The sequence below is a fragment of the Chrysochloris asiatica genome, unplaced genomic scaffold (assembly GCF_000296735.1).
Source record: "Chrysochloris asiatica unplaced genomic scaffold, ChrAsi1.0 scaffold00004, whole genome shotgun sequence".
NCBI classification, from domain to species: Eukaryota; Metazoa; Chordata; class Mammalia; order Afrosoricida; family Chrysochloridae; genus Chrysochloris; species Chrysochloris asiatica.
Genome location: NW_006408522.1, coordinates 35,314,210 through 35,337,310, shown reverse-complemented (window position 1 = coordinate 35,337,310; position 23,101 = coordinate 35,314,210). Strand labels below are relative to the sequence as shown.

Below are 23,101 nucleotides of genomic sequence, written 5' to 3'. Positions count from 1 at the left end.
TTTCCAGTTGAAACTGCAATTTTTCTTTTGATGTTTTTCCATTAATAATAAAAACATATTTGGCAGTGCATGCTTTACTGTTTTTAAAAAACACCTGTCTTCGTCTCCTTATTGGGGTACTGCAGATACTCAAAGGTAAAAGTTGAGACTTTTTTCTAAGCATCCAGGTCCTAATGTACGTAGGGATCAAAGACTTTAAAGTGTTAACACGATGGTTATTCAAATGCTGGCTGAACTAACTCACTACTCCTTAAGCAGTTCTAGTATCTGAAAGTTCAAGTAAGATTTTCTAGTAAATAAGATATTAACTAAGTAGACAGTACAATTTAATGGCACTGTGAGTTAATGCACTGGACTGCAAAGTCGTTTGAATGGCAAGGTTGGTGGTTCAAGGCGGTTCAAGCTTACCAGCCGCTCCTCAGAAATCCTATTCAGGGTTGCTATGAATCAGAACCGACTCAATGGCACTTTAACAACAACAATAACATATTCTTTCTTGGAGTACTGATTGGGCGCTATAGCACAAGGACTTGACCTCATGAGTGGTTTAAATTGCAAGGGTGGCAGTTCAAACTTGCCAGCCACTATTTGCAAACCTATACAAATTATGTAATGACAACGACAATAACAACAGTCTTCCCTGAAGTCCTTGTGTAGGGCTGTAAGGTCAATTTGAATGACAAGGTTCAAATCTGCCAGCTGCTCCTCAGAAACCATATACAGGGTGACTATGAGTTAGAATCAACAAGATGGCACTTAACAACAACAGCAACATATTTTTCCTTAAGGAGCCCTGCCTAGCATAGTGGTCACATTGCTGGGCTGCTAACAAAAAGGTGCTGACCTTTTTGAATCTACCACTCAGAAGGAGAAAGGAGGCTTTCTGCTCCCATAAAAGCTTTACTGCTTTGGAAACCCTAGGTTGTTATTTAGTGCCGTTGAGTTGGTTCTGACTCATAGTGATCCTATATAGGATTTCTAAGGAACGACTGGGGAGCTTGAACACATGATTTGCAGTTTAAACCGACTTTGCAGTCCAGCATATTAACTCCTGGCACATTACTACCATCACATTCTTCCTTTAGAATTAAGGTTTTCAAAGCTATTGCATGTTACTGGGAATGCCCAAATAGCTCTGCTGCACAGTAAAGGAGAGATTTTAGATATATCTACAAATTTTCTTCACAAAAATGTTACTGTAAAATATACTCTCCACTGCAACTCATAGTTTTGTAGGAATTGATCAGATAGAAGAACAGCTATAACTCTACAACTTCTTGTTGTTAGATGTCAGTACCAACTCATAGTGACCCTATGAACAACAGAACAAAACACTGGTCCTGAGCTAATATCACAATTGTTGCTACATTTGAGCCCATTGCTGCTGCCATTGTGCCAATCCATCTAATTGGGGGTCTTCTTCTTTTTCTCTGATTCTCCACTTTACCAAATATGATATCCTTCTCCAGGTACTGGTCCTATATCTGAAGTATAAGAGACAAAGTCTGGCTATCCTGGCTTATAAGGAGCATTCTGGCTGTACTTCTTCTATCACAGATTGCTTTTTACTTTTGGCAATCTATGGTACTTTTAACATTCTTCTCCAACACTGTAACTCAAATGCATCAATTCTTCTGTCTTCCTTATTCACTGTCCAACTGTCACATGCATATGAGGTTATTGATAATACCATGGCTTGGGTCAGGCACACCTTAGTCCTCAAACTGACATCTTTGCTCTTCAACATTTTAAAGAGATCTTGTACAGCAGATTTGCCTAAAACAATACATTGTTTGATTTATTGACTGATGCTTCTATGAGTGCTGATGGTTGATCTGAACAAAATGAAGCTCTTGACAACTTCAATCTTTTCTCCATTTATCTTGATGTTGTTTATTGGTCCAGTGGTTAGGATTTTTGTTTTCCTTACATTGAGGTGCAACTCATACTGAAGGCTGTGGTCTTTGTATCAGCCAAGTATTTTAAGTCCTTTTTGCTTTTAGCAAACAAGGTTTTATCATCTGCTATCCGAGGTTGTTAATGAGTCTTCCTCCAGTCCTGATGCCATGTTTTTCTTCATATAATCCAGCTTCTCAGATTATGTGCATACAGATTGAATAATATGGTGAAAGAATACAATCCTGGCACACACCTTGCCTAATTTTTTTTTTTTTTTTAAGGTTTTTATTGTGGATTGAGCGAAAGTTTACAGGGCAGATCATCAGTTTCACATTCAACAAATCTTACACTTTGCTTCATTACAATGATTATAAGCCCCCTCCATGTATCATCAGTTAACAGTATTTCTCTCTATTCACTTTAGTTTTTTTTTAAAAAAAAAAAAACCCACCACTCAGGCATATATAATAATTTACGTCTCGAAAGGCCACATTCTTCAAGTCTGCCTCCTGGCCACTAGCTCTTAGACCCTCTCTTCCCATGAATCTAGAGTCCTCAGCTGCTTCCCCTCTCCATGAACCCATCTCTGCCTCCGTCTCTGGCGTCACTGCTTCTCTGGAAAAGGTTGCGCATTCTGTTTGTTGTCTTCTCCCTTGATGGTCCTAGGGTCCTCCGTTTCTGGACTCACCTTGCCTAATTTTAAACCATTTGGTGTTGCCTTGTTCTGTTTGAACAACTGCCTCTTGGTCTATGCACCAAGAGGTTCCTCATGAGCACAATTAAGTGTTCTGGAATAGCCATTCTCTGCAATGTTGTCCATAACTTGCCATGATCTACAGAATCGTAAGTCTTTTCGTAGTCAATAAACCACTGGTAAACATCATTCTGGTGTTCTCTGCTTTCAGCCAAGATCCAGCTAATGTCAGCAATGATATTCCTCGTTTGATGACTTCTTCTGTTATCCAGCTTGAACCTCTGGAAATTCTTTTTGTCAGTGTATGGTTGCAGCCATTTTGGTATTATCTTTAGCAAAATTTTATTTGTGTGTGATATGATATTGTCCAATGATTTCCACAATCCATTGGGTCACCTCTCTTTAGAATGGGCACAGTATGAATCTCTTCTAGTTAGTTGGCCAGGTAGTTGTCTTCCAAATTTCTTGGCATAGATAAGTGAGTGCGCCTCCAGTACTGCATTATTTTACTCTACAACTTGGAAGCCTAAATTATTAGAAATCAACATACTCTGGTTGTAGCCTAAATCTGTAGAACTTTTCTACACAACAATCTGACTATATGCATAAATTCTGAAGTGAAATATTAGTAACCAATATTCCAACAACCGGAGACAACAGGCTGAGATTACCATACATGACAACACCACCCAGAAACCAATCCAGATATAGAAGTATTAAAAGTAAAACAAACCTTTAAGACTGAAAATAGGGACCCACAGATATCAATGTATAATGAAGTCAATTATAAAACAAAAAGAGGGAATAGTACGGATAAGAACTTCTAAATGGCAAGGAAGTCAAATAGATTTCAAGATAAAATAGATTGTTTTAAGCAGAGCAAAATTAATAAATTATAGGTTACCCTAAAGAAAAATAATGCCTCTGTATATTAAAAAAGGAGGTAAATCAGAAAGCTTTAGTAAATATTAACACAACAGAAATGACAATGAAACAGAAATGACTAATAATACATACATAACAGAATTTGTCCCAAATTCTGCATCCAATCATTGCTGTAGTGAAGAAATTGTTGCTGTTGTTAGATGCCATCGAGTTGGTACCGACTCATAGTGACCCTATGCACAACAGAAGGAAACACTGCTGGGTTCTGGGCCACCTTTACAACTGTTGTTACAGCTGAGCCCATCACTGCCTCCACTGTGCCAATCTATCTCATTGGGGTCTTCCTCTTTTTCTCCGATCCTCTATTTTACAAAACATGATATGCTTCTGCAGTGACTGGTGCCTCCTGACAACATGTCTGACATATGAGAAAAATTTGGCCATTCTGACTTCCAACGAGCACTCTGGCTATACTTCTTTCAACACAGATCTGTTTGTTCTTTTGGTAGTCCATGGGTACTTCTAATATTCCCTTCCAACACTATAGCTCAAATGCATCAATTCTTCTATGATCTTCCTTATTCACTGTCCAACTTTCACATATAGCAAATACCATGGCTTGGGTCAGGTATTTTAGTAAAAGTACAGAAATTGTTTCAGAATCTGAAATGGTTTTATCTACAGATCTCCTAAATAACAGAAATATAGGTTTTGTTTTATAGAATCTTTTTTTCCCCCTAAATGATGTAAATTATAAGAGGATCAAGTGACTATCAATATCACAGTGGACCACTGAAAATTTGTAGAAATTTTCTGGATGGAAAATAACACGGTTCTGTAGGCAGAACAGAGATCGAGGATACAAAGCTAACGGTGAAAATTATGAGACTGTAGGGGCTACTGTGTTCTCCATCAGGTGGCTCTGTATATTGCTTTGCTTGCAAACTATTCAGTCCTAAATCTCTTAATTCTTAATTTGCTATGTACAGATTTAGTGACTGGTGCAACACAAATACAAGTGATAAATATGAAATCAGTTCAATTTATAGAGACTGTTGTCATTTAAATTGAAGACAGGTTTTGTTTTCTTTTAATCTTAACAAACTTGCAGCACAAATTAATGGAGACCGTCAGTAATGGAAAGGCTTTTTATAAAGAGTTTCTGCTATTTTATAACAATTGCATAAAGTGGGCTTATTTTTTTGAGGAATTAAGGAAATGTTTGGGTACTCACAGAATTGATTGTTTGGGGTTTACGTGAACTTGTTTAGTTTAAACCATTTTTTAGGAGTTCACATTTCAAAATATAATACCATAGGAAAGGATAATCCAGTGTATCTTTCTAAAACAGGTGAATAATTACTAAACTTAATAAGATGAAGTTCTATTAACTATATTCAGTAAAATAAGTATAGCTCAATATTTCTGTTTGCAGATTTAGATTCCACTCCTAATCTTTTTCATACAGATCAATTAAGTTTTAAGAAACTAATCTCAAACAAATGGAAAACCTAATTTATCAGCTTAAAAAGTGCCATCGAGTCAGTTCTGTATACAGTTTCCAAAGAGTGGATGGTGGGTTAGAACTGTCAACCTTAGAGATAGCAGTTCAGTGCTTATCCAATAGTGCCAAACCAGAACACCCTAAAAAGTCATCATGTTGTTGTTGTTATGTGCTGTTGAGTCGGTTCCAACCCATAGCGATCCTGAACCGGGTTTCCCAGGCTATAAATCTTTACAGGAGCAGAAAGTCTCATCTTTCTCCCGCAGAGCAGCTGGTAGTTACACCTTGAGGTTCGCAGCCCTATTCGTAACCACTACGCTACCAGAGCTCCTTAGAAAATCATGTACATCACACTATGTAAAGTTAGCAAAATTGATTTTTCTAGGTACAGAGGTCAGTTCTATTACAATGCTGTCAGTATGTCAGGATGTTATGAAGGCATGCTAGAAAAATCTCTAGAATGTTTTGAAGACCAGTTAATACCATGTACTGCACATTCATTTAATCTTGTATTACTAGAATAGTAGATTGTTGTCTGGAAACAGTTGAACTTTTTCTACTGCTCAGTTAGTCTATACATTCGTGTTGCCTCTACTCACTTATCAGAGTCCTGGTGTGGTGCTGTAGGATAAGCAGTTGACCACAAGGTGGGTTTGAATTGCATGGATGGTGGTTCAAACTCACCAGCCATGCCTCGGAAACCCTACACAGCAGAGGTGGGACTTTTTTTCTGCCAAAATTTATAATATATCATTTGCGAGCCATACAAAATTTTCAACTTAAAAATTAGCCTACTATATTTGGTCAAACATTTAATTAACTCATCCCTAATGTGGCTGGTGTGGTGCTGTGGGTTAATGTGCTAGACTGCTAGGTCGGTTTGAACTGCAAGGTTGGTGGTTCAAGCTCACTCATCAGCCACTCCTTGGAAACCCTAACAGACAGGATTGCTATAAGTCAGAACCAACTAGAAGACACTTAATAACAACAACAACAATATGGTGATGTAGGATCAGCAGGTATTTATTTTGAAAAATTTGAAAACACAACAAAACAAATACTAACAAATACTGATTAACAGGCAGTTCATCATATTAGAAGCATTCAAAAAAATAAGTAAATGATAGAAATGCTCCAGAAGTATCACTGAGTATGAGGGATTCATTTCAGTAGCCACACACTACTCCATCATTGACACATTTGAATCTTGCTGAAATGAAGGGTGAAAGTGTATGAAGTTATCCCAACAGATTTTTCTTCTTAAATAATGTGGATATACTTGATGAAGAATGTCTGAAGACATTCAAGAAATGATTGCAGGCTTATCCTGATGACTTAAATATAAGCCTTTACAGAGAAGTGCAAAAATTTTATTCTTATAGTTATGTATGATTCCACAATAGGAGATAAAATACAATGTGTATTTCTCAATGCAGATGTTGCTTTATGCATATTCCTAACTTTAATGGTAGAATGGAGGGTCAAAGAAAAAGAGGAAGACCCCCTGATGAGATGGATTTGACAGTGGCAGCAGTAATGGGCTCAAGCACAGCCTCTATTGTGAAGTTGGTCCAGGACCAGGCAGTATTTTGGTTTGTTGTGCATAGGATTGCTATGAGTTGGTATTGACGCCATGACACCTAACAACAACATTAATAATCACAAACTGTACAGTATTGTTGTTGTTAAATTCTGTTGAGTTGGTTCCAACTCATAGCATTCCTATATAGGGTGTCCAAGAAGTAGTTGTTAGTCTGAACTGCCAACCTTGTTGTTACCAGTCCAGTTATCCTACAGGTTCACACCAAATTTGTGTCCCTAAAGAGACTTAAAAATCCTCAATAAAGACTTGATTCATTATTCTTATGTATGGAAGTAAATACTGTTCATCAGCTTAATTGTGATGAAACTATTGAAGAATTTTTAAAAGCAAAGAATAGAAATGTTTTTAATTGTAACATGTTAGAAATGAAAGATCTATCTAAAAATAAAATATATTAATTTCTTGTATTTGTTTTCTGATTATTCCATTTTATGTCATCTTTTCATTTAAATTGTAATTATTATGAAATAAACATCAAAATTGTAATATGAACCATTTAAGCAGTATTAGTAAGTCAATTATCCATTGTAAGAGAGCAACAGAATTTTACATTGATTGTTAAAACAACTAAGATCACTGACTCATTTTTTGGGGTATAGATTATGAGGAATATTCTTTTTTTAGGAAATGTGGTATATGTTAAGAATCCTAGTACCTTGCACCCACTAAAAATGTTGTAATCTAATTTATTTCAGTTTGCTAAAATGGCTTACATCACTTTTGCATTCAATTGCTAATATTATAGTCACATTAAAAAAAAAAAAAGTATTAATCATGCTCCTCGGAAACTCTATACAGGGTCACTATGGGTCGGAACCAACTTGACGGCACTTCATAGCAACATCATCATGGATAGCTAAGATACACAGTGATATATGTGTGTGTGTGTGTGTGTATATACACACACACACACACACACACACATATGTATGAGGGAAAATTTGTGGAAAAATTCCATTATCTTTTCATTCAATTTTTCCATGAACTTTTCGAATTCCTCTCATGTATAAAACTCACATATCCTATTTGAATGTGAATAAATAGAGGAGGGTGCATCACAGATTATCAGTGTTAGGGCCCTCATAAGCCTTAATCGTGCCCTGTTTGTACACCAATGTTCACCGAAGCATAATTCACAACAGCCAAATGGTGGAAATAACCCAAATGTCCATCAATAGCTGAATGGATTAACGAAATGTGATATACACATAAAATAGAGTATTATTTACCCATCAAAATTCTTATACATGCTACAACATTCATGAACCTTGATAACAGTATGCCATGTGAAAGAAGCCAGGTTATAAGAAGAATCACATGATCACACTCATATGATATGCAAATTCAAAGAATATAGAACAAAGGTTATCAGGAACTGGAGGTAGGGAAAAATTGGTTTAATTACTATTTAAGAAGCAGAGAATTTCTGTTTGGGATGGTGAAAAGTTCTGTAAACACATAGCAGTGATGTTTGGACAACATTGTAAATGTACCTGATGCCATGAATAAGCACTTAAACATGGTTAAAATGATATATTTTGTGTATAGTTTACTATAACTAAAGAAATTTAAAACTGTAACCTAAATACAAATAGATATACACTTAATCTCCTTCCCAAGAATTAAAAGTCATAAATCAACAAAAATTGTTCTGATTTACAGAGCATCAAGTTGTACTCTATCCCTCAGTTCCCTAAGGAAGATAATTAAGGGCAGAGTTCAGCAGGCCTGTCACTAGCAGAGCCTGGCTTTCCACTTAGAGAGCAGTAACCTGACTCTACTTATTACAGTGAGAACCTGCACTTAGGATAATTATGGCTCTGTAAAGCACCACCATCTAGCAGGCAGTATTTGAAATTTTATAGTATCATTATCAGATGGAACAGGTGTAAGTGAGAGCCGTCAGTTGAATAGATTGCATACCACTGCAGTTTGTCATAGTACATTGGGTTTTCACAATGCTAGAGGGAAAATAGAAAAGATATTTTTCTCTAAGTGTAGCCAACATGAAACAAGTAAGCAAAAACAAATGAAAAAAACCCCCACAACAAACCTATAAATTAACACTCAGAGATAGCCACTATTAACACTTAGGAATTCAGTCTTGTAGACTTTATCCCCTATACATATGTTTTCAACATAATGGGAATCAGAGTTTCTACTCAGAAATCGTATCTTTTTTGTTCAAATTAGTGCCTAATTTGAATCACTATAAACAGATTGTTACCTCTTAAAGTGGCAAAAACTCTATAATAGATTGCTTAATACACCTTTTAATGTGTTTGCACTTCTTTTAAACTCATCATCTCAAGCACTAGAGGAAAATAAAACTGAAAACTTCATCATTCTCATTAGAGCTACCTGTTCTGAAAATCAGCAACCATGTCCCGCCTCTCTGAGATCTTGGATGAGCCATCAAGCCTCATGTAGGTATGCTTCCTGTAAACCATATATTCCTGCCAATTAGAATAAAAACATGCAATAAATTTAGTACATCTGAATGAAAATTATTGTATTATAATTCTTACAAGCATCTACCCACCTTCTACTTCATTCATTCTAGGCCAAGTCATTATGTCCAAGAATGGCATAAAAGCCTACCTCAAAAGTACAGGAATTTATGAAAATGGATAGCAGTGATGATTATACAATATGATGAGTATAATTAATGCCATTTAATTGTACATGTAAAGGATGCTGAAATAGCAAATTCTTTGTTGCATATATATTTAACACACATACAATGAATATAGGAACTTAATTATTAAATGAGCTTAATATCAGTGCGTTAAAATTGAGGGTGACCTAAAGATTTCAGCCACCCTCAATTTCAACTTGGAAACTAATCCCACTGCTATGGATATCTGTAGACTTCATAAAACAAAATAAAATCCCCAAACTAAAGACTTGCAAGTTACTAAACAAATATTTTTCATAGCTGTGGAAATATCCAGTAACTCACCCTAATGTATTTCTCCCTAGAAAACCCTTGCTGCCCAAAGTGCTTATATTTACAGCCTAGGTGTTTTTCTCACAATTAAGTGAGGCATAGCATCAGAGTAAAACAAAAGAAAGGTAACTTCCAATTGCAGAGAAGGTTCTTGACATCATATGAAAAAGAAATGGCAACTTTTAAGAATAGAGATCTTTAAGATATAATGTAGAGAACTCTCTGTTTTTAGAAAATGCAATTCTTCTTAATGTCCAAATGAGCACTGATTTCCTCTTTCTTTAGCTCTGATTACACCGATTAAATGCCCAAAAGCCCATTTGTAGAGGAACTATTATCAAAAGCTCAACACAGCTGTTTGTTTATAAAAAAACACCACTAAACAGTTATTTCAGTTCTAAAATAAGCTTTGTCTTGAAAAAGGCTATTTCTACATTTGGAAAATGTTTGTGTGTATTAGTTCTTTGTGATCAAAAGTTTCTTTTATTCTTATCTTGCTAGGCATTTCATGTGAAATGAAGGTGGCAGACAAAGTAGGTACATCTTCATGTCACCCACTCCTTAATTTCTTTCTGTTTCAGGGTGCACCTTAAGGGCTTTGATAACCAAAGAAGAATGGAAAATATCATTTTTGTCAAAGTGAGTTGCAAGTTCACATTTAGTGGTATAGCCCTCCAATGGAATAGTAGAAAAATAAAGGGGTTTTAGCTAGGAAGAGATTCAGGAAGGAAGGTAAAAATGATAGTGTGATGATGATTTTTAGATGTAAGTTATACCTTAGAGTTCCTAAGTGGTGCAGACAATTAATGTCTTGGCTCCTAACCGAAAGGTTATAGGTTTGAGTCCATCCAGAGGGACCTTAACAAAAGGAGCTGGTAATCCACTTTCAAAAAATCAGCAATTGAAAATCCAGAAGAGTAAAATTCTAGTATACACACATAGGGCCACCATGAGCCAGAATTGAAAGACAGCAACTGGTATACCTCAGCAGTCAGATTACAGTTTCCTGTAATCCAATCAGGAAACAGAACAAAACAGCTATACTCTACTCAGTTTACAGAAAACCATCTTTGAGTTTTATAAAAAAATGAGCTCCTTGCACAGGTATTCATGTACTTAAACAAGAACTTCTAACGTTATAAGAGCACTAAAGAACAAATCTTGTAAACCTTACTGATGACCTTATTTATCTATAAAAGTCAGCACAACACTATCAAAACCCAACCCACCTCCATTAATTGATTCTGACTCACAGCAAACCCATAGGACAGAGTAAAACTGCCCAATAGGGTTTCCAAGGTTGTAAACTTTATGGAAGCAGACAGCCACACCTTTCTCTCAGAGTATTCTACGGGTTCAAATCACTGACCTTTTGGTTAGCAGCTGAGGGCTGAACCACTGCACCAACAGGCTCCTCAGTACAACACTGTTTTTGTTACATGTCATCAGGTGGGGTCTGACTCATAGGGACTCTGTATAGGGTTTCTGAGGAGCAGCTGGTGAGTTTGAACCACTGACCTTATGGTTCAAACCGACTTTGCGGCCCAGTGCTTATCCTTCAGCGCCACACCAGGACTCCAACACAACACTAGGGTCTACTAATCCTAGACAATAATCAAATCAACCTTGATAACAGAAAAACTGGTCTCTTTGCTGCGTTTTACAACTAGATATTTAAAAACATGATGCAACAATACCCATTCATCCTCAAATTCTCCATAATTTACTCTCAAGTTTAATGACTGCTTTTGAAGGATCAGTTTGACATTACTTTGTGCTTTGAAGGTGGTTTTATGGGACAGGAAGACTAGCAACACTTAGTCCTTTCTTACAGAAAATCAAGTGTGTACTCCATCAATGTTCACTTTTTTTTCTTAAATTAAGTGAAGTTCAGCAAATGATCTGAGTCTCACAAAGCAAATTTCAATTTTTTTCCCCCCATTTAAAGCAGGGAAGAGATAAGAGAAACAAAAAGTAGCCCTTTTTCTCTTACCAGAGGTTTCAAAATTTAGCATCCTTCTTTGAGTAAACAAACATAAACATTAGCACTCCAAAGTAATCTCTAGTAGATCAAAAAATATTGTTATTAGGTATGGTTGAGTTGGTTCCGACCCACAGCAATCTTGTATAGGGTTTCCAAAGAGCGACTGGTGAGCTTGAACCACCAACCTTGCATTAACCCACAGTACCACACCAGGACTCCCAGTTCTAATACTGCTTGAATTAATAAAATAAAATTCATAGCCTTCTAATTTAGGAAATCGTAAGAACTATACAGCTCTAAAAGATAACACTTTATTAAGTTACTGCAAAAAGCCAAAAGGGTTATGGATAAAATAGTCCCTTGGTCTTGAGCAGTAACTCTCAACTAGTATTAAAAAATACACATGCCTGAATCCAACTTAGGGATTTGGACAGTGCAGTCTGGACTTGGGCCTAAATTGGGTGTATTTTTTTAAATCTCCAAAGATGACTCCAATACATACTCTATATCTGCAGTGAAGAATGACTGTTCCAAGGGGAAGGCAGGGCAAAGTCCCTTAGGACCTTGCTCAATGTGGCCTTCAGATAAGCAACACCGACAACTCTTGGAAGTTTGCTACACATGCAGAATTGAGGGCCACAGCCCACATCTAGTGAATCAGAATTGTAATTTAACAACATGTATGATTTGAAGGCAGAGTCCTGGTGTGGCACTGTGAGTTAATGTGCCAGACTACACAGCCATTTGAACTGGAAGGTCGGTGGTTCAAGCTCACCAGCTGCTCCTCAGAAACCCTATACAGGGTCGCTATGGGTTGGAACCTACTCGAAGGCACTTAACAACAACAGCAAATGATTTGAAGGCATAATTAACTTTGAGAAACACTGATACAGAATATATATATGGAGTCCTGGTATGGTGGTGTAGGTTAAGCACTGAACTGCTAATTGCAAGATCAGTGGTTCAAATCCACAGCTGCTCTTAAAAAATTCTATACATGGTCACTATGGATTCGAACCAAATTGATGTAGATAATGCTGTAGGAGAAGCACTGGACCGCGTGGTTGGCAGTTCAAACTTACCAGGTGCTCCTTGGAAACCCTATACAAGTTCACTATGACACAGAAATGACTCAATGGCACTTAACAACAACAAACACATGTTTTTCCATATGAATGTGAAACAACATATATGTATTTTTTTTCATATGCATGTGAGAGCTGGATCATGAATAAAAGAAGACTTTAGAAGAATTGATGCATTTGAGTTATAGTACTGGAGAAGAACAAATAGATTTGTGTTGGAAAAAATAACAGCCAGAAAGCTCCTTAGAAGCAAGGATGATCAGGTATCGCCTTTTACATCACCAGAAGGACATCATGTGGGTTTGACTCAGTGACCCTGTATAGGATTTCTGAGGAGCAACTGGTAGGTTTGAAACATTAACCTTGTAGTTAATGTTAACCTTGTTGTTAGTAGTCCAATGCTTATCCTATAACACCACACCAGGATATATATATATATATATATATATATATATGTATGCTGTTAAACTGGTGAGTTAGAACTGCCAACATTGTGGTTTGCAGTCCAGTGCTGATCCTACAGTGCCATATATATATATATATATGGCATACATAGCCACACACACAGACATACATTATTTGTTGTTAAGTGTAGTTGAGTCAGTTTTGACTCATAATGACCTTATGCACAACAGAATGAAACACTGCTGGGTCTTGTGGCAACCTCACAATCATTGCTATGCTTGACTCCATTGCTGCTACCACTGTGCCAATCTATCTCGTTGGGGTCTCCCTCAATTTGTTGATCCTCCATTTTACCAAATATGATGTCTTTCTATAATAACGGGTCCCTCCAGATAATATATTCAAAGCCTGGCCATCCTGGCATCTAAACAGCATTCTGGTTGTACTTCTTCAACACAGTATTATTTGTTCTTCTGGAAGTCCATAGTACTTGCAATATTCTTCTCCAACTCTATAACTCAAATGAATCAATTCTTCCATAGTCTTCCTTATTTATAGTTCAATTTTCACAATAGCATATGAAGCTATTAAAAATACTATGGCTTGCTTATACTTTACTTTTCATTGTGAATTGAGTGAAGGTTTACAGAGCAGATCATCAGTTGTACATGCATTAAACATACACTTCCTCTCTTTGCTTCACCTATCCCACTTCTGCCCATTGTTTTCAATTTCCATTCTTCTTTCTTTCCCAATCCTTCAGAATTCTGTCCTTAGGGAAATGCTGCTTTTCAGATCGAATTGGCCATTCTATGGTGTGCATGCTTCACTAGTGTTGTTGTTCCTCTTATTTACCTAGCTAATGCCTGGCTGAAAATTGAGTCACGGGTGTTATTTCAGTTCCAGATGGGAAGGGTGATCAAGGGCCACAATCTCTATCTCATTAGTAAGCCTTGTCTGTTTTATGATTCTGAGTTTTGTTCCACATTTTCTTCTATTCTATCCATGACCTTCTAAAGTGATCCCTCCCTTTCAGAGCAGTTGGTTGTGGTAAGCCAGTACCATCTAGTTATTTTAGACTTAGGGATGTGGAGACTCATGTTCACATGTTCTATTAGTCCAGTGGACAAATTGATCCCAAGTGTCTTCACTTTTCATCACTCTTTTCCTCCGGACAGAGAGAAACCGAGAATTGCATTTAGATAATCGCTCATGAGCTTCTAGATCCCAAGCACTAGTCACCAAAGCAGTAGAAGACTGTCTTTGTGGACTAAGCTATGCCAAATGAACACGGTGTGCCTTGAGACTATGATCCTGAGCTCTCAGGCTCAGCAATTAAAGGATATATTCTTTAGTTATTCTTAAAAGTATTAGAACACATTTTAACAAGCAAAAATCTTATGCTTAACCCCTCTAGTAAATAAAATGGATAGAGGGTAGAACACCAGTGGAGAAGACACAAAGGTAAACTATGAATCACATCCATTAAGCCCTACATTTTAAACAGTGGCATGCAAACAGAAGTGTCAGCACAATCCAAGATAGAAGAAGGAAAATACTTTTTCACTTCTTTAAAGTATACAACACAAAACCAAAAAATATTTCCATACCCAAAGATATAATAATACAAACAGAACAGTCCATCTTGAGCTATTAGTGATGCTGAGGATGATGATTAGCACTCACTGAGCATTTACTAAGTAACAGTGATTGTTATATTTTATCTGGTTTAACTTATTCAAGGAGACTTGATGTCACAGAGATTGAGTATTGAGTTGCTAATTAAAAAGTTGTTGGCAGGTCTAAGGGATGAAAGATGTAGTAGTCTACTTCCATAAAGACTGACAATGTGGAAACCCTATGGGGCAGTTCTACTCTGTCCTCGAGATTTGCTCTAAGTTACTGAGAATTGACTTGATGGCAATGGGTTTGGGTTTTGGTCTAGCTGATCTATTAGTAAGAATAAATAAAGGAATAAAAGTTTTTAAAAAGAGACTGTTTTATATCACACAAACCTTCTATTCTGATACTTCTCTATTTCTAAGCTGTTTCTGGTATTCATTTACTTATGAAGATCAAAGATTTCATTTTACTTGAATACACAACACTCATGGAAGGAACATTATAAAATCAAAGGATGTATTATAATAAGCAAATCTGCTACAAAATATCTCTTTAAAGTGTTAAAAGACTAAAGATACCAGTTTGAAGGCTAAGATGCACCTGACCCAAGCCATGGTATATTTTCAATCACCTCATATGCATGCGAAAAGCTAGACAATTTATAAGGAAGACTACAGATGAATCAATGAATTGGAATTATGGTGTTGGAGAATAAAAGCACCATGGACTGCCAGAAGAACAAATAAATCTGTCTTGGAAGAAATACAGTCAGAATGTTTCTTAGAAGCCAAGATGGCGAGTCTTTGTCTCTCGTACTTTGGACATCTTGTCAGGAAGAACCAGTACCTGGAGAAGTCAGCAATAAAAAGGAAGGTCCTCAACGAGATTGACTGACTTAGTGACAGCAACAGTGGGTTTAAACATAATAGTTGTGAGGATGGCAGACTGGGCACTTTTCTGTTTTATTGTGCATAGGGTCACTTTGAATTGGAACTTATTTGATGGCATCTACAACAACAATCCCCACAACAGCTTTCAAGGTAGGTGCTATGTCTATCACCTCCATTTTATAGATGTTATTAGTACCGTGCCTAAAAGTGACCTAGGCAATAGGTGATAAAGTTTGGAAATCATGCAGATTGATTCCAGAATCCTTCATTTAATACTTCTATTGCTTCCCAGATGGAAGAGATGCTCATCCATAGCAGGGGGAAAGAAGTAGAGGGAACCCTACTAATCCTAAGATCCTAAATATATTCTGTCTTTACTGATTATTCTATTGATTATCATCATAAAGAAATCATAATTGGACACTTAAAAAAATAAAGGCACTCTTTTAAGAACTATCTATATGAAATCAAATTGAAAACAGTAACTTGAAAGATTAGACAGGAACCTTAAGAGGTGGCAAGTTTATGTTCAAGTGGGAATAACAATGCAAAAAGGGAGGGTGAGAATGGTTGTACAACTTGAGGAATGAAATCAATATCACTGAATTGTACATGCAGAATACATATAGAAACTATTGACTTGGTCTATGTTTTGCTATGCAGTCTCAACAACAGTAAAATAAAAACACATACACAAACAAAACCAAAGAATTACATACTGTTAGCAAGAACAAAGTCAGGAAAAATAAAAGTGGAAAGTTTATATATTTCATCACCAACTTTCCATTCTGACACTTCCTCATTTCAAAACTGCTTTCATTGGTGTTCATTTTAACCAGATTTCACTTTCAACAATTTGGGAGAACTCAGCATGATCCACAAATATGCAGACATGGTGTAACTTTGTTTTCTTGGAAATGCCCCTTTTCTATCTTTGGGGCGTATTAGCAGCAAAACGCCAGGTTCTTCTATCTACTATATACGCTGCTGTCGAGCAAATTGCACCAAGAGAGTGAAATATGGCAGCTATCATTCCCTTGTCTATCTCTAGAGACCTACCATAATCTGCCTTCGTCTCCTATGTCATTTCTTTCCCTCCTATACTATATACTGAAGTCATACTGGACTATTCCCCCGAATGTCTTGTACCTTTCTATCTTGTGCCTTTTTATATCTGGCTTCCTTAGTCTGGAATTCCCTTCTTGCTGATGGTTAAAATTCTATTTAAGTCCAATTTAGATGTCATTGTCTATTTGAAGTCTTCCTCAAGTGACTCAGAAAGAAACTCATCCTCTTTTGCTAGACTCAGCTGTTTTTATGCTTCATTTAGTATCAGAGTTCACTTGACAGTTATTTATGTATATACATGTGTCCTCCAAAAACCACATTCCTTGAAGTCAAAGATCATATTTAATGAATATCTGCATTTGCTTAGTGTACAATGCCTTGCTCACAGCTGGAACAACAAAAAAGTTGAATTAAGTAAATATATATATACATAAGTGTGATTATAAGATGGCAAATTATTCTATCATTCCTAAGACCTACTGAAAAAAAAAAACACCTCAGTTAATAGTGACCCAAATTTGCTTTTAATTTCATGGGGCATTTTAAGGATACCCAACTTTCCAGTATGTTGAGAATCATAGCTCCCAAAGGTAATTTGAAGTTCTAAGACAAGCTAGCTCATAGATGACAGAACGTCTGTTCAGGATAAATCTAATCCCAGTGAGGATGGCTGCGTGGGCAAGTTAAACTACCCGGTGTCTCAAATGTCATCATCAGCTATGATTCTCTGGATTTAATCTGTGTTGCACTATTTTCATATATTGGTTCACTTTAACATTTGTCTAGGTTTCAGTACTTAATAGTCACACCACATACAGTACCAGTTGGCTGACCCTTTTTAAGTACTTTTGTATTTCATGGAAAATACTGAGTGGCTTAATTTTTTTAAACTAGGACTCTGTTGATGCAACAGGAATAAATCCCAGAGACATGTAAGTCATCTGCAATGTATTATACGCTAGAACTACTAGAATATTGGGGGCTAGAGAGGGAGGTATGGAGAGTGTTTCCAATTAAGAAAATAACTTTGGATTACGGTTCAAATGGTAAAATGGTTGTTGTTGTTGTTGTTATGTGCCATGGAGTCGGTTCCAACTCATAGCGACCCTATACAGGGTTTCCAAGGCTGTAAATCTTTACGGGAGCAGAAAGTCTCATCTTTCTCCCACGGAACAGCTGGTAGTTTCGAACTGCTGACCTTGCGGTTCGCAGCCCGATTTGTAACCACTACGCTACCATAGAGTCCTGCCTGATAGATACCTAGCTGGACACCAGCATTCTAACTGCAGAGAAAATACGTCTGTTTTCATAGCACCCCCTAGTAGTCAAGAACCAGTAATAATGACAAAAACTGTAACGTAACACTTGGTGACCTATCACTGTTGTTGTTAGGTGTTGTCAAATTGGTTCTAACCCATAGTGACCCAGTATAGGGTTTCCGAGGAGTGGCTGGTAAGTTTGAATCACCAACCTTGTGGTTCAAACCAACCTTAAATTTGAATGCGTAACTTATAACACCATACCCAGACTCTTCCTCCCAAATTTATGTCCTTGACTCCTGCCCATGTTGTTGTTGCGGCTAGTTGCCATTGAGTCAGTTCTGACTCATAGCAACCCTTTGCACAACAGAGCAAAATACTGCCTAGTCCTGGTCCAGCCTCACAATTGTTGCTACCCCTGTGCTCATTGCTGCCGCCACTGTGCCAATCCACCTTGCTGGGGGTCTTCTGCTTTTCCTCCATCCTTCAGTTGAAACCTGTCTGCCATGGGTGACCCTGCTGGTATTTAAAATACTCGTTGGCATAGCTTCCAGTATCACAGCAACACACAAACCACCACAGTACAACAGACTGACAGGCGAATGGTGCTCTTGCCCATGGCACACTCAAAATTTGTGGTCCTGGAAATAAGGCAGTCTCTTTTCTTATCCCTTTTACAGAAAGGTTATTTCTGAATATAAAACTATACTCAAAATGTTGTTGTTGTTGTTAAGTGCTGTAGAGTCGGTTCCGACCCATAGCGACCCTGTACAGGGTTTCCGAGGTTGTAAATCCTTACAGGAGCAGAAAGTCTCATCTTTCTTCCGCGGAGCGGCTGATAGTTTTGAACTGCTGACCTTAAGGTTCACAGCCCAATTCATAACCACTACGCTACCAGAGCTTCTTATAAGATCTGATATATACACAAAAACTATAAATCAAAGTCAGATTTTTACCTAAGAGAAGAAGGTGGCTAACAAATCACTTTAGAAACACTGAGAAAATACTAGATGCCCACAACTAGTGTGTCTCAGAGAATGGGACTCTGGCCAAATAGAAGTACATGAATTTTTACTATCTTCTTATTCTTCTATGCCCCCCAAACAGACAAACAAACAGGTAGATGGGGCCAAGGCACGGGACAAAGAAAACAAAACAGTTATTGGATCAAAGACAGAGGCTAACATGTTCAACAGTTATACAACAGAGCTTCAAAGTCCCGATGTGACTTTCTAGCGCTTGCTTTATTGGAAGCTTTTCTTTTCTAGTTTGATATATAAGGTATAAAATGCCAAGAAAAAAAGAGAATACAGGTAGAGAAAAAAACAACAACTTTGAGAATGAATATGCAAGGTGAGGCTATCAAGGTATATTTTCAAAGAAAATATCAAGTGTAGGGTTACTGTGCTGGACTGCAAAGTTGGTTTGAACCTCTATGTCAGCAGTTTAAACTTACCAATCACTCCCTGGAAACTATATACAGGGTTGCTATCAGTTAGAACTGACTCGATGTTACTTAGCAACAACAACAATGAATGTTTACACTGAAAGTTTCCAGTATGAAAATTACTAGAAAACTCATAATACTCTTTGAAAGTTAAAAAATGTAGAGATTCTAATGTATAATCCTGTACCGTTTCATGATCCACAAATATTCCATTGCTCACAAAATAAATTTTAAAGACTAATCTCTTAGAATAGAGAATGTGGTTCATCTGAGTAATATTAAAACAAATCAAAATACTCCTGAGTTTTTAGGAAACTTAATGTTGAAGGAGAAAAGGACAAAGTAGAGAATTAAAGACAACAGTTTCATTCTAGTTTTTCAGTATAACAAATATTTGAAACATTTTCTAGCTTTAGCATCCTAGATGCATTTTATACACATGACTAAGGAATGTCAGCAGTTGTGAAATTCAGGCTTAGAATTTAGAATTCCCTGTAGACAGAAACATCTACATTCAAAGAAGGGTTTCAAGCTGCCATGCTTGCAAAGCCTGAGTCCAATCAAACCCCAAAGTAAACCCGCTGCTCTTAAGTCAATTTCAGCTCACAGCAACCCTGTAGGACAGAGTAAATCTTTAGGGAAGCAGACTGCCACATATTTTTCCCATGGAGCAGCTGGTGGGTTCAAATCATCACTTTTCTGTTAGTAGCTGAGTGCTGAGGTCCCCAGGCCCAAATAATGGCTGGATTACAAATAGATGGGAAGTGACTTTGTTAGGCAGGGTTTACATCACTCATCCTGAAGAAAACTTATTATTATATCTTTAATTACTGGCTGGATTACAAATAGATGGGAAGTGACTTTGTTAGGCAGGGTTTACATAACTCATCCTGAAGAAAACTCATTATTGTATCTTTAATTATTTATTTAGGCAGTATGTATTAACAAGTACCTAGAAGTACAAAATGGACAGAACAAAAAAAAACAAATGATGTTTCACCCTCCCCTAACAGAGACAGTTTGTTTTTTGGTTGCTCACTCACTTTACCTGGAGCTTTCCTTTAATATCAAGGAACATTTGGGACTCTACAATCAGATGAAGATGACTACTTCACTATTTTTCCCTGGCTCTTTAGGAGAAGTGCACTTTATCTAAAAAAAAATAGTCCCAGAAAAGATACACACATTGTTTTGCTATTGGCTTCACTTGGTTTGAAGAGGTAGTCCTTTTATTTTGGATTACTGTATTAGGGCCTTTAATGTAGTCAAGACTTATATCAAACGCAATGGCTTAGTCACCTTTGTTACAGTAACTGAGCCACTTATAAGCATTTTTCCTTCATTTAGAAATAGGCTATTGTTGTTAAGTGCCTTCAAGTCTTACTCATAGCAACTCTGTACAGGGTTTCCAAGGAGCATCTGCAACTTGGAACCACTGGCCTTGTGGTTACAAGTTTAGTGCTTATCCTATAGCTCCACACCACAGGTGAAATATTTGTAATAAAAACCAGAAGGCTTAGCTCATCAACAACATTTAAGGGACTAAACACTGTTGGTATGAAACCTAAGACTTAATGATAAATTAATTTCAGATATCATTTGTTGTGTCTCCTTTGGAAAAAAGTTAGCAGATGATGAAAGTTTCAAAAAATTCATGTCAAAATGGAGTGCTCTCCCCAAGAAACAGAGGGAATAGAAGCAAATACTGTTGAATGATGATGCACAGAGAAAACTGTAGTCATTGCAATGTAACGATGACTGTAAAACTGATGTTCTCCCATGTAAACTATCATTCAAGTCACAATAAAAACTAAAAAAAAAAAAGATAATGGAAAATTTCCATGAATTTTTTTTCTAAATAAACTTTTAACTGTTAATTGAGTGAAGGTTTACAAAACAGATCATTAGTCCCACATTCAACAAATCATATTGCTTTGTGTCATTACAATGATTGCAATGTCTTCCATGTACCAACAGTATTTACGTCTATTCAATTTAGTTCTTGTGCTCATTCCTGTGTTTCCCATTACACCGTCATCTTTCCATGAACTTGTTGAAGCCTCCTGGTGTGCATAAAACCCATGGAAAAGCACTCTTGACATCCAGGTGCTTTAGCATCTTACCTACTGGCTTTCCAAGTTTCTTACACCACAGATTTACTCCAAAGGTTTGTGATTATCTATCTTTATTTCACTCTCCAGTTTCTATACTGATGACTTCTTCTCTCTCAAATAATACAGGGTTGCTGTGGGTCGGAACTGACTCGACAACACTTAACAATAACAACAATAACTAGCATAGCGGGTTATATGTTGAGCTGCCATCTGCAAGATCAGCAGTTCAAATTCACCAGCCACTCGGTGGGAGAAAGATGAGGCTTTTTATAGCCTCAGAAACCTTATACAGGGTGGTCAAGAGTCAGAACTAACTTGATGGAACACCACCACCAAGACAACAAAGTAAGGAGAATCTCAATATAGAATGAATTAAACAAACCGAAGCTGCTATGCACAGTGAGACAGCTGAATATTTCACCACTAACCTGGTGGTGGTCAATCTTGTTATATAACAGAATCACCTCCAGAGCTTTTAAATATGTTGATACCCAGGTCTCATTCCAAACTTATAAAAGAATCATTTAAGGGATGTAACCAGGTATCCCTGGGTGATTGCAATATGTAGTCAAGTTAAGAACTACTACACTAACTAGACTGAATAGCTCTCTCAAGTCTTGTTTTCCATACAGAATTTCAGAGGACTTTTTAAGACACGTCCTAGGTGCTAATATACTTCAAAACTAAGATATTTCTTTCTCAGTAAAGGATAGAAGGTATTCTAATTCATTGATATTGTTGCTGTTAAGTACCGTGGAGTCGGTTCTGATAGAGACCCTACACAGGGTTTCCGAGGTTGTAAATCTTTACGGGAGCAGAAAGCCTCATCTTTCTCCCGTGGAAATGCTGGTAGTTTCAAACTGCTGACCTTGAGGTTAGCAGCCTGATTCGTAACCACTACGCTATCAGAGCTCCTTAATTCATTGATATAGGAGGCAGAAATTCTTGGCATTCATATGCCAGGATGATTCTGCTTCCTTAATAAACTATAAAATAACAAAAGAGGAGTTTTGGGGTTCTCATTAATAGCAGAACTGATGTGTGATTCCTACACATTTGATGTCAAGCTGTACTAGGTCCCCAAAATCCCTCTCCTACCTCCAGCAGGTCTATCATCCTGGTCATCTGGGAGTAGATAAGGACCCTGTGTCCTTGAGACTTGAGCCGAGTCAGCAGGACATCAAGGGCATACAGCTTTCCACTGTCAGTGATGAGGCTCTCTTTGCCTGGGGAAAAGAAAGAGGGTGAAAGGGAAACTATTTAATTAAAGCAGTAAAATCACTGACTGCAAAGCTGTACGCAGCCGAAATTGCTACAAATAGGATGCTTGTCACCATGAGAACAGCAAAGTGTTTGAGAAGATGAATGCAAAGCACCATTAAAAATCACGTCTCCTTTAGTGAGGCAAGTATGTTTCTTCTCAACTGAAAGCTCCCCATCACCCACTTACTGCGGAGGCACTGGAGAGCTTCACTGTTCTGCATCCCCACTCAGGGGACACCAGGCACATGTTGCTAATTTCACAATGTCCACATTGCTTCTGAGGTCCGTGACCTGAGAAGTCAGTTCGATCTCTAGATATATGCTTCTGCTAGTTCTGTGGTTATTAAATGGTTTACCCCCTGAAAGCATGAGAATATAGAGACACAAAGGCTGCTCTTGCCAGCACATGTAGACACTTACACACCAAG

The 23,101-nt window shown here is 37.3% G+C and overlaps 1 protein-coding gene across 1 annotated transcript in view; it reads right to left on the bottom strand.

The window, feature by feature from the left end:
- The window catches only part of INO80 (INO80 complex subunit), a 157,143-nt gene that overhangs the window by 33,262 nt on the left and 100,780 nt on the right, over nucleotides 1-23,101 (bottom strand). Inside the window, exons 26-27 of the mRNA XM_006831756.1 lie at nucleotides 22,509-22,636; nucleotides 8,947-9,041 (exon numbers count right to left, since the gene is read on the bottom strand). Of these exons, the coding sequence (XP_006831819.1) occupies nucleotides 8,947-9,041; nucleotides 22,509-22,636 (223 nt within the window). The remainder of the gene's footprint in view (nucleotides 1-8,946; nucleotides 9,042-22,508; nucleotides 22,637-23,101) is intronic.